The sequence below is a fragment of the Pristiophorus japonicus genome, chromosome 4 (genome assembly GCF_044704955.1).
Source record: "Pristiophorus japonicus isolate sPriJap1 chromosome 4, sPriJap1.hap1, whole genome shotgun sequence".
In the NCBI taxonomy this organism is placed as follows: Eukaryota; Metazoa; Chordata; class Chondrichthyes; family Pristiophoridae; genus Pristiophorus; species Pristiophorus japonicus.
This window is the reverse complement of record NC_091980.1, coordinates 256,663,554-256,675,708: the sequence shown is the minus strand read 5'-3', so window position 1 is coordinate 256,675,708 and position 12,155 is coordinate 256,663,554. Positions and strand designations below refer to the sequence as shown.

General features: G+C 42.6%; 1 protein-coding gene across 2 annotated transcripts in view; it reads left to right on the top strand.

Annotated features, from left to right (window-relative positions):
• The window catches only part of slc25a29l (solute carrier family 25 member 29-like), a 36,296-nt gene extending 33,044 nt beyond the window's left edge, over positions 1-3,252 (top strand). For both annotated transcript variants that reach the window (XM_070879364.1, XM_070879365.1), the window contains exon 4: positions 104-3,252. In XM_070879364.1, coding sequence (XP_070735465.1) covers positions 104-850 — 747 coding nt within the window. In that variant the 3' untranslated portion in view covers positions 851-3,252. The remainder of the gene's footprint in view (positions 1-103) is intronic.
• The last annotated feature ends 8,903 nt before the right edge of the window (positions 3,253-12,155 follow it).

Here is a 12,155-nt window from a genome sequence, read left to right as displayed (position 1 = left end):
GAGGAGAGGGAGGCAGAATTTCTGTACCCAAGTATATCAATATGCTAATTGTGTGTCACATTGCTAAAATGTTAACCTTTTATATTCATTTTTTTTGCTTTAGGGCTTTGGACTGTACAAAGGTATTGGTTCACCAATGATGGGGCTGACCTTCATCAATGCTATTGTTTTTGGTGTCCAAGGAAATGCAATGCGTTACTTAGGGAAGGATACACCACTTAATCAGTTCCTTGCAGGGGCTGCTGCTGGGGGCATCCAGTGTGTCATCTGTTGCCCTATGGAACTGGCAAAAACAAGGATGCAGCTTCAAGGCATGGGTGAATACCAAATTAAAAGCAAAGTCTACAAGAATTCACTGGACTGCTTGGTTAGAATTTATAAAAAACATGGAATTCGTGGAATCAACAAAGGCATGGTGACAACCATTTTGCGAGAAATACCTGGCTTTGGCTTCTACTTCCTTACATATGATTGTCTGACCAGAGCCTTAAACTGTGAACCAGATGATAGTCTTATAATTCCTAAACTGCTGTTTGCTGGGGGTATGTCTGGAATTGCATCTTGGATCTCCACCTATCCCATTGATGTGATTAAATCCCGACTGCAAGCTGATGGAGTTGGAGGGATAAACCGGTACAATGGCATCATGGACTGTGTCCTTCAGAGCTACAAAAACGAAGGGTGGCATGTGTTCGCACGAGGGCTCACCTCTACCCTTCTGAGAGCTTTTCCTGTCAATGCTGCTACTTTTGCCACTGTCACACTCTTCCTCATGTACTCAAAGGCTGATGATGCGAGTTGCAAGCAACTGGAGGCTGCTCCAGCAATCCAGCAACCTACAAGCCTCTAAACCCAGCGTCTTCCTCATGTAACTTGTGCTGTGATAACTGAATTTTACTCAATCTATTTTTATAAGTGTAGTAAAATTATGAAAAATGTATCAGGGTGTAAATAAGTTCCAGTAAGAATTAATTCTTTATAAAATATAGCCATGGATTTTACTTTTAGCAGAATTCCATCAGTTTTGTTGTTGTGAGACTGCAGCTTCATGCCTTATATCAAATGAATGTATATATTGCATTTTACTTAATTAAAAAAACACAAGTAGGAAAACTGTGATTTTTGCCCATAGTAGTAGACATGTACTGTACAGAAAGCTGATTAACAGGGGTGGCTTGAGAGGAATAAGTCGGTAGCACAGAGGGTCCAAGTTTGGGAAAATACAGATTTCTAAAGAAATTTGTGGTAAATTTTCACTTTTACTTGTGAACAGTTAATGGGCGGTAACGGTTTTGCACCCCACCCGTTTTGTCATGTCTGTTGAATTCAGTGCAACCAAAAGTTAGGTGGCATTTAAGTAAAATGTGCGGCCAATATATTACCGCCTGCCAGTAAAAGTCAAAATTCACCTCAGTAACTATTAGGAAGAATCATGCAGCTACAAGTTGTATTCCATCTTCTTTGTGTTTCCAGCACAGTGGGGGAATTTTATTGGTGATTACTGGCTTATATTGTAACAAAACCTTAAGTAATACACAAAAGTTTAGTTAAGTTTTCTCAGAAATCAGCATTTAAGGTGACTTTGAGAAGTTATGAATTAGTGTTTCATCCATTCTAATTGACCATAATGTTAAGTTCAATACCTAAATGGCTGTAATCCTTAAATACTTTGCTCACTTCTGTTGCACACCTTATCCATTATTACTGTTGGGTGATGTCAGGATCTTGCAGACTTTTGCCCTTTTTTTTTTCCAGAGATCTGATGTAACCCGAATAATCCACACTTGCAACTGGTCCTATTCCTGCAAATCTCTCTGTGGCGTTTTATTATTTTTCTCGTATTCTCCTTCCCCACCCCACTAGTTTTATCGCTGTTATTTTTCATAGCCCTTGTTCCCTAAAGTGAGTTAGTATATAAAATTAGATTTTACTTGTAGCCAACCATGTTACAATTAAGAGTTTTCAGGAATCAGTCCACCTGTCATTTTAATAGACTGTGATAACTTGTTCATATTAATTATGATATTATGTTCAGTACATCTGTGGAGTTCATTTTTGTTTTCTTTTGCTTGATATGTTGGTGAGGAATTGTTACCGTGAATAAACTGATCCGGCAAGTCATCAGTTCACAGATGGATAGAAAGTTACTATAATCTGGGTCCATGTAGACTATTTTATTTTCCTAACACTCAGTTGTTACACTAATTTGAGCACAGTGAGTGCTATAATACTCCTGAATGTAAGCTGTGTCTCACCTCTCCAGAGGTTGCCATATTGAAAAGCCCCATAGTGGGGGCCAAGTGTTAAGATCCTGGGGATATTTCAGCCACATATCCAACTCTATTTAACAGTGATTTGTGGAGCTAGTATGGATTAGTAGCAGTATGGTTCAAAACAAGTTAGATGTTCAGATTTGCCATCCAATGGTGTATGGAAACAGAAGTCACTCTTACTGCTTCAGTTTTGTACAGCAAGCCCTCATGTCAGGAAGCTTCTGATATCTGTATGGAATATTTAAAAAGTCTACGCAAGTTATTTTAAATAAAGGTGTATAGTGTACAGCAGTTTTATGCTTTACTGTTCAAGGTGGAATTTTGAAGCACTATTGGTTTCATCTACCAACGGTTCAAGGTTTTTTTTGAAGGTCCATCACTCCTTTTAATAGATTACTTTTATGCATGAACTCCCACCTGCCCATTTTTATGCAACTTCTGGAAAGCATATGAGCAACTGTCTTGACTTACCTTTGGGCAGTTTATGTGGCATTTTATGACTGGCAATGGGTAGGATTACAGGATCTAACCTTCACTGTAACTTGGGACAGGTGCAATATATATTGGTCTGAGATACTGATCAACAAAGATTCTCAACATTTTGCGCCATTTCCAGGACTTTTTTTTTTTAATGGGCACAGAACACTTTATTTCACAATGTGAGAAGAGAAAATGTTTGTTCCTAGCACTATGATCAACTTTCTAACTATCAAGCGAATTGCAATTTCAAAGTGAGTGTTTGAATCTGGAAACCTTGATGAATGTCTATGTATAATCTGAACAATTTCCATTTCCGAATTGAAAATGCATGCTTGATTAACAATACAGTACAGCTTTGACTTTTTGGTCAATTAGTTTGCACTGTGTATTGCTTGTTTCAACCTGACAATGTGTTTTGCATCACGTACCTTACTATGTAAAGTACCATATGAAGACTGGAAGGGGAAAAAGGGAAAATAAAATCCATATTCAGATCAAATTCCTGTTATTTTTCTTTGTACTTTGTGAATTTTATGCTTTTCAAATGTGTTTTTTTTTTCTTCATTCCCCACATGACTGTCCAACTCAGCTTTCCAAGTCTGTCTTTACTGTGGCTCACTGTTGACTCCTCTCATGAAACATTCTACATTGAAGTGAAATATCTGTGAAGTGAATTGAAGATTTTTTGTAAAGCAGATTGGCAATCCCAGTACAAACATGTGAATCCTTACATTTTGTCTGACTTGCATGTAGTTTAAAAAAAATGCACTGTTGTTTACTTGCCACGATAAATTTAAAAACTAAATTTTGCAAATATTTAAATTTCCAGTTTTGTTTATGTATAAAAAAATCTTCAAGCCCCTTCATATTCAGTGTATATTTGAAATAAAGATCTTGCAGCGACAGAAATCTCTATTCAAGAATTAAATCTACAGAATTGATATTCGTAATAGCAATTTGCATTTATGTGTTGCCTTTAACGTAGGAAAATGTCGCAGGGTGCTTCAGAGGTGTAATTTTTAAAAAAAATGTCAGCAAACAGGATGGGTGGTGAGTTTTAAGGAGGCTCTTCACAAAGGAATTTAGACAGGGAATTCCAGAGCATGGGACCTTGATGGCTGAAGCTAGGAGGCGAGGCCAGGATTGGAGGAACAGAGAATGCTGGGGGGATGGGGGAGAAAGAAGAGTTGTAGAACTGGCAAAATTTACCGGGAGTGGAGGGTGAAATTGGGCACTATAGCACCCGGTGTTTGGGTGATATGACGCCTTAATAAAGTTCCAAAATAGCATCCACATGCATACACCTCTGACATGAAATGCGCTGACACCATATTGGTAAAGGGGAATAGCAATCATGGACCTAACATCCACCAAAGTATGCAGAGCAGGAAGATCATGATGTTGATCAGCTACACCAGTGCTGCCATTTTGGAGCTCCACGCTCCAGCTTACACCCTCTTTTAACCTCCCCCGGTTGAACATGCGTTCACAGCAAGAAGGACCCCCCTGCCAGAGCTATTTAATGGGATTATCAATTACTTGCAGGTTAGTTGCTGGATTATTTCTTCTGGCTGTTACTGCAGTTTTGGGTGTTTTTCCATACTTGTTAAGTTTCAATAGTCTACAGGGATGGTCTGGCTAGTGCTGAGATACTTTTTGGTAACTTAAAGGCTTGTGCACAAACCAGTTGCTTCTGGCCAGATCTAGTAGGTGTTCCTCTTGGAATTGAGTATGACGGGGAGAATGAGCAGAGGCCACGCAGAGTAGGACAAGCTGCTAGAAGAGGGAGGAAGAGGAGAAGGGCTCTCAGCAGGAGGCCGTATCCGCCCGGTTACAATTCTACCTGAACTTAAGTGATGACCAATGTCTGAGATGTCTGTGCTCCAGTAAGGAGGTAGCCACTGAAATCTGTCAACTGCAGCAGCCAAGCTCAGATCAGGACAAGGACTGCATTGCTAGAGGCTGTGAAGGTGATTGTGGTTATGTACTTTTATGCGTCTGGCTCATTCCAGGCTGCTGCTGGAGATATTAGCAACGTCTCACAGCTGCACTGAGAAATTACTTCATTTCATCTTGCGAGAGAAAAGCCCAAAGGTTTGCAACGATTGCAGGCTTCCCCATAGTGTCATCATCATAGGCAATCCCTCAAAATTGAGGAAGACTTGCTTCCACTCTAAAAGTGAGCTCTCGGGTGGCTGTACAGTCCAATGCGGGAATTACAGTCTCAGGTGGGGCAGACAGTGGTTGAAGGAAAGGTTGGGTGGGGTGCCTGATTTGCTGCATGCTCCTTCCGCTGTCTGCACTTGGTTTCTGCATGGGCGTGCCACATTGTCTGCATGCCCCATGGTGTAGGGTGTCAATGACTACATGCACATCGCTTGGTGTGCACCTCATAATCAACTCTGCCATGTACCTGAACGGAAAGGGATTCTACTTAATGTTTTTTTTTATTATTCGTTTCTGGGATGTGGGCGTCGCTGGCAAGACCAGCATTTATTGCCCATTCCTAATTTCCCTTGAGAAGGTTATGATGAGCCGCTGCCTTGAACCCGCGACAGTCCGTGTGGTCAACATACTCCCACAGTGCTGTTAGGGAGGTAGATCCAAGGTTTTGACCCAGTGACGGTGAAGAAACAGCAATATACTTCCAAGTCAGGATAGTGTGTAACTTGGAGGGGAACTTGCAAGTGATGGTGTTCCCATGTGCCTGCTGCCCTTATCCTTCTAGGTGGTAGAGGTCGTGGTTTGGGAGGTGCTGCTGAAGAAGCCTTGGCAAGTTACTGCAGTGCATCTTGTAGATGGTACACACTGCAGCCATAGTGCACCAGTGGTGGAGGGAGTGAATGTTTAAGGTGGTGGATGGGGTGCCAATCAAGCGGCTGTTTTGTCCTGGATGGTGTCGAGCTTCTTGAGTGTTGTTGGAGCTGCACTCATCCAAACAAATGGAGAGTATTCCATCACACTCCTGACTTGTGCCTTGTAGATGGTGGAAAGGCTTTGGGGAGTCGGGAGGTGAGATACTCGCCGCAAAATACCCAGTCTCTGACCTGCTCTTGTAGCCACAGTATTTATGTGGCTGGTCCAGTTAAGTTTCTGATCAATAGTGACCCCCAGGATGTGGATGGTGGAGGATTCGGCGATAGTAATGCTGTTGAATGCCATGGGGTTTGGTTAGACTCTCACTTGTTGGAGATAGTCATTGCCTGGCACTTTTGTGTTACGAATGTTACTTGCCACTTATCAGCCCAGTCCTGAATGTCATCCAGGTCTCGCTGTATGCGGGCATGGGGCATGGACTGCTCCATTATCTGAGGAGCTGCGAATGGTACTGAACACTGTGCAGTCATCAGCGAACATCCCCACTTCTGACATGATGGAGGGAAGGTCATTGATGAAGCAGCTGAAGATGGTTGGGCCGAGGACACTGCCCCGAGGAACTCCTGCAGTGATGCCCTGGGGCTGTGATGATTGACCTGCAACCACTACAACCATCTTCCTTTGTGCTAGGTATGACTCCAGCCAGTGGAGAGTTTTCCCCTTGATTCCCATTGACTTCAGTGCTATGAGGGCTCCTAGTATGCCACACTCGGTCAAATGCTGCCTTGATGTTGAGAGCAGTCATTTCCATCTCACCTCTGGAATTCAGCTCTTTTGTCCATATTTGGACCAAGGCTGTAATAAGGTCTGGAGCCGAGTGGTCCTGGTGGAACCAAATAGGGCATCAAGGAGCAGGTGAGTATGTGCCGTTTGATAGCACTGTTAACGACACCTTCCATTACTTTGCTGATGATTGAGAGTAGACTGATGGGGCGGTAATTGGACAGATTGGATTTGGCCTACTTTTTGTGGAGAGGACATATCTGGGCAGTTTTCCACGTTGTTGGATAGATGCCAGTGTTGTAGCTGTACTGGAACAGCTTGGTTAGAGGCACAGCTAGTTCTGGAGCGCAAGTCTTCAGCACGACAGCCGGGCTGTTGTTGGTGCCCATAGCCTTTGCTGTGTCCTGTGCGCTCAGCCGTTTCTTGATATCACATGGAGTGAATGGAATTGGCTGAAGACTGACTTCTGTGATGGTGCAGCTGATGTGTGACCTCAGGCAGCACATGATCCGATCAATGCCCGGTATCCTGGCAGCAGTCACAATCAATGTTCCTTCTAATGTATTTTTCCATATGCAGTCCCTTTAAATTTACAGTCACTGCACATGCACAGTATCTCTTCCAGCTTGTGAGCAGCCTCCCCTGATTACTGTGCAGCCGTGCAGCTTGGGGGAGCGTTGACCACCATGCATTCATTGTGCAGCAGTCCTCTGTGCCTGCTGTATTTCAACTACCACGGCAAACCAAAGGGTGGCTACTGGGTGACGAGGGCTAACCACTGATGACAAGGCACATGACTACGTTCACAACTCATGCACACAGCATGCATACAATGAAAGCCATGCCGCCACAAGAAATCCAATAGCACAGACCATTGGTGTCCTGAAGCAATGATTCTGCTGCCTGAAGCGCTCTGGAGGAACCCTGTACTCCTCACCAAAGCAAGATTGTCGTGGTCTGCTGCACAACCTTGACATCATGAGGGAACAACCCTTGCCACCATCTATCAGGCAAAAGGCTGAGGAGCATGAGGCAGTGGCGGAAGAGGAAGGGAGGTTGTCACCTAGACAGCCCCTTTCTTCCTGGGCTGTACGTGAACAACAGCGATACCAGTAACCTCGACCCCCAGTTCCCTATTCACCAACACGCCCACACTCCTTATCTTCCCTCTGTCACTGACCATCACATCTTGATCACAATTCCAAAATCAAAGCCAAGGCAATACATATTCCAATGCAAATTTATAAATTAAATCATGCCATAATGCATACAAAGATAAACTAATCATCCTTGTGCATTCCTTTAGTGCCTATCTTCCAAATTCTATAGATATGTGAAGAGAAAAAGATTAGTGAAGACAAACGTAGGTCCCTTGCAGTCAGATTCAGGTGAATTTATAATGGGGAACAAAGAACTGGCAGACCAATTGAACAAATACTTTGGTTCTGTCTTCACGAAGGAAGACACAAATAACCTTCCGAAAGTACTAGGGGACCGAGGATCTAGTGAGAAGGAGGAACTGAAGGATATCCTTATTAGGCAGGGAATTGTGTTAGGGAAATTGATGGGATTGAAGGCCGATAAATCCCCGGGGCCTGATAGTCTGCATCCCAGAGTACTTAAGGAAGTGGCCTTAGAAATAGTGGATGCATTGGTGATCATTTTCCAACAGTCTATTGACTCTAAATCAGTTCCTATGGACTGGAGGGCAGCTAATGTGACACCATTTTTTAAAAAAGGAGGGAGAGAGAAAACAGGTAATTATAGACCGGTTAGCCTGATATCAGTAGTGGGGAAAATGTTGGAATCAATTATTAAAGATGAAATAGCAGCGCATTTGGAAAACAGTGACCGGATCGGTCCAAGTCAGCATGGATTTATGAAAGGGAAATCATGCTTGACAAATCTTCTAGAATTTTTTGAGGATGTAACTAGTAGAGTGGACAAGGGAGAACCAGTGGATGTGCTATATTTAGACTTTCAAAAGGCTTTTGACAAGGTCCCACACAAGAGATTGGTGTGCAAAATTAAAGCACATGGTATTGGGGGTAATGTACTGACGTGGATAGAGAACTGGTTGGCAATCAGAAAGCAGAGATAAACGGGTCCTTTTCAGAATGGCAGGCAGTGACTAGTGGGGTGCTGCAGGGCTCAGTGCTGGGACCCCAGCTATTTACAATATACATCAATGATTTAGATGAATGAATTGAGTGTAATATCTCCAAGTTTGCAGATGACACTAAGCTGGGTGGCAGTGTGAGCTGTGAGGAGGATGCTAAGAGGCTGCAGGGTGACTTGGACAGGTTAGGTGAGTGGGCAAATGCATGGCAGATGCAGTATAATGTGGATAAATGTGAGGTTATCCACTTTGGTAGCAAAAACACGAAGGCAGAATATTATCTGAATGGCGGCAGATTAGGAAAAGGGGAGGTGCAATGAGACCTGGGTGTCATGGTACATCAGTCGTTGAAAGTTGGCATGCAGGTACAGCAGGCGGTGAAGAAGGCAAATGGTATATTGGCCTTCATAGCTAGGGGATTTGAGTATAGGAGCAGGGAGGTTTTACTGCAGTTGTACAGGGCCTTTGTGAGGCCTCACCTGGAATATTGTGTTCATTTTTGATATCCTAATCTGAGGAAGGACGTTCTTGCTATTGAGGCAGTGCAGCGAAAGTTCACCAGACTGATTCCCAGGATGGCAGGAGTGATATATGAGGAGAGACTGGATCGACTGGGCTTGTATTCACTGGAGTTTAGAAGGATGAGAGGGGATCTCATAGAAACATATAAAATTCTGACGGGAGTGGACAGGTTAGATGCAGGAAGAATGTTCCCAATGTTGGGGAAGTCCAGAACCAGGGGACACAGTCTAAGGATAAGAGGTAAGCCATTTAGGACTGAGATAAGGAGAAACTTCTTCACTCAGAGAGTTGTTGATGCCAGTTCATTGGATATATTCAAGAGGGAGTTAGATATGGCCCTTACGGCTAAAGGGATCAAGGGGTATGGAGAGAAAGCAGGAAAGGGGTACTGAGGTGAATGATCAGCCATGATCTTATTGAATGATGGTGCAGGCTTGAAGGGCCGAATGGCCTACTCCTGCACCTAGTTTCTATGTTTCTATGTGGCTTTGCTTGTCATAGTGTTCCTATGCAGTGTTATCCCAATAGCTACATCACAGCTGGTAGAAGGCTGCTGACTTTCACGGCTAAAGGGATCAAGGGGTATGGAGAGAAAGCAGGAAAGGGGTACTGAGGTGAATGATCAGCCATGATCTTATTGAATGATGGTGCAGGCTTGAAGGGCCGAATGGCCTACTCCTGCACCTAGTTTCTATGTTTCTATGTGGCTTTGCTTGTCATAGTGTTCCTATGCAGTGTTATCCCAATAGCTACATCACAGCTGGTAGAAGGCTGCTGACTTTCAGTGGAGGAGACTACAGATGGTCTTGGAGCTGTGATATATTCTTTACGACATCACAACTCACACAGACTTCACAAGATCGTTTCAACACAGGAACTTGTCAGATGACACTACAGCAATGGCTGCATTATCACAGTAGTCCACTAGATGGATCTATATATTACACCTCTCCCTCCTTAATGAAGAAATAATTATAACAACAATAATGATACATAACTTCCATGGTTATACATAACAAAAGATATGGACTTTTTTTTGCCATATTTACAAATCAAACGTAACTACTGGTTTTCTGTTTCGAAGACGATACCTTCGCTCTTGAACAGAACTTTCCAAACATGGTGTCGAACTTAGACTCATTCTGCACTGATTCTGAGGAATGTTTTCCTCCAAGGGATGCCCTTGCTTTTTGTTTGAACTCTACAACTTCAGACTGTCTGCCTAACTCGGACTCAGACTTACATTTTGACATTCTCTTGGACTTGTTTCTCATACATTTGGTGTAGGATATGGTACTGTACTTCTAATATGACTATCTGATGAATCAGAAATAATCGAATCATTCCAACTTTCAACTCCTTCCACATCTGTAGGTAAAATATGATCAATGTAAACACACCTAACCTGTCCATGATCAAACATTGTGACTAAATATGTGTGAGGATCACATATTTTCACTACTCTTCCTGGTAACCACTTTAACCATTTATGGTGATGGTTTTTCACTCTCACCTTCTGATTTAATTTCATACTTCTCTCTCTTACTCTACCTCTATCATGATTCTCTTTAGATATGTCATAGTGAACTAACATGGTGCTCTCTACCAATTTGATTTTACACTCCTTGAATGCTATATCGCATTCTTTTGACCACTTCCAATGAATCTGTTTTTTCAATAGTTCATTCAATGGATGTAACACTGTTGCTAAATTTGGTAGGAACTTCCCATAATAATTCAAAAGACCCAAAAATTACCGAAGTTCAGTGACATTCTTGTGAGTGGGTGCATTTCTGATTGCATCCAGCTTTCCCTTGGATGTAAACCATCTTTGTCTACTCTGTGCCCTAAGTACTCCACTGAGTTTTGAAATAACTCACACTTGCGAGCAGTCACTCGTACTCTGTGATTCTCTAGCCATTTGAGCATTTAATATGTTATGGATTTGCTGAAATTAGTATGTCACCTAAATAACATACTATCCCTTCAATGCCTGGCAAAATCTGGTTCATCACCCCTTGGAATATGGCGGGGGAGGAAGACACTCCAAATGGTAGCCTATTAAACTGATATAGGCCTAATTGAGTATTTATAGCCAAGCATGACTTGGACACCTCCTCTAGTTCAAGTTGTAAGTAGGCATTTGTGAGATCTAACTTTGAGAAGATCTGACCACCTGTCAGCGTTGTAAACAAATCTTCTACATTTGGCAATGTACAGGGGAGATTACCCTCTAGAACTTGGTTTACGGTTATTTTATAATCATGACACAACCTTACCTTACTATCTGACTTAGGTACAACAACAATGGGTGTAGCCCAATTACATCGATCTATCTTAGAGATAATGTTCTCAGTCTCAAGTCTTTTGAGTTCTTGCTCAGCTCTCTCTTTGAATGAATATGGTACGGAACATGGCTTGTAGTAAACTGCTCTAGTGTCCTTCTGTACCCTGACACTCACCTTGAAGCCTTGGATCGGACTGCCTGTTTCGCAGAACACCTTCAGATACTTCTTGATGACGTATATCTCTTCATCCTGTTGCTTTTCTACCATGCTATGTACACTATGAGGATTTCTACTTATAACCTTGAAAGTTGGTTTACTCTTCAGTCGGCATGCCTTTGCAAGACGCCCAGTTTTCTTGCAGAAGAAACACTCTGCCTTCACATATGGACAACTTTGAGCAATGTGTTGTCCCAGACACCAATAGCACGACTTCAATGTATTGTTACCTTGGCCAGTTTCTGAGGCCTTAGGGCCCAACTGTCTTTTTCTTTTAACCTGCAGACGATTCACCTCGGTTGTCTGACGACTGGAAGTGGCTCGAAATTCTCGGGCATATTGGTCGGCCATATCCATTGACATAGTTGTCTGATAAGCTTAATCAAAAGACAACAACTTTCTTCTGATCGCTTCATTTTTCATCCCACAAACAAAGCAGTCACGCAATGCTCGGTCCTGAAAGTCTCCGAAATTAGAGTAAATAGATAGCTTCTTTAATGCGACAATAGATTAAAGTATGGGACGGTTGATGAGCAGTGGCAGACATTTAAGGAGATATTTCATAACTCGCAACAAAAATATATCCATCCGTGGCTAAATAAGGAAATAAGGGATGGTATCAAATTGAAAACAAGGGCATATAATGTGGCCAAGATT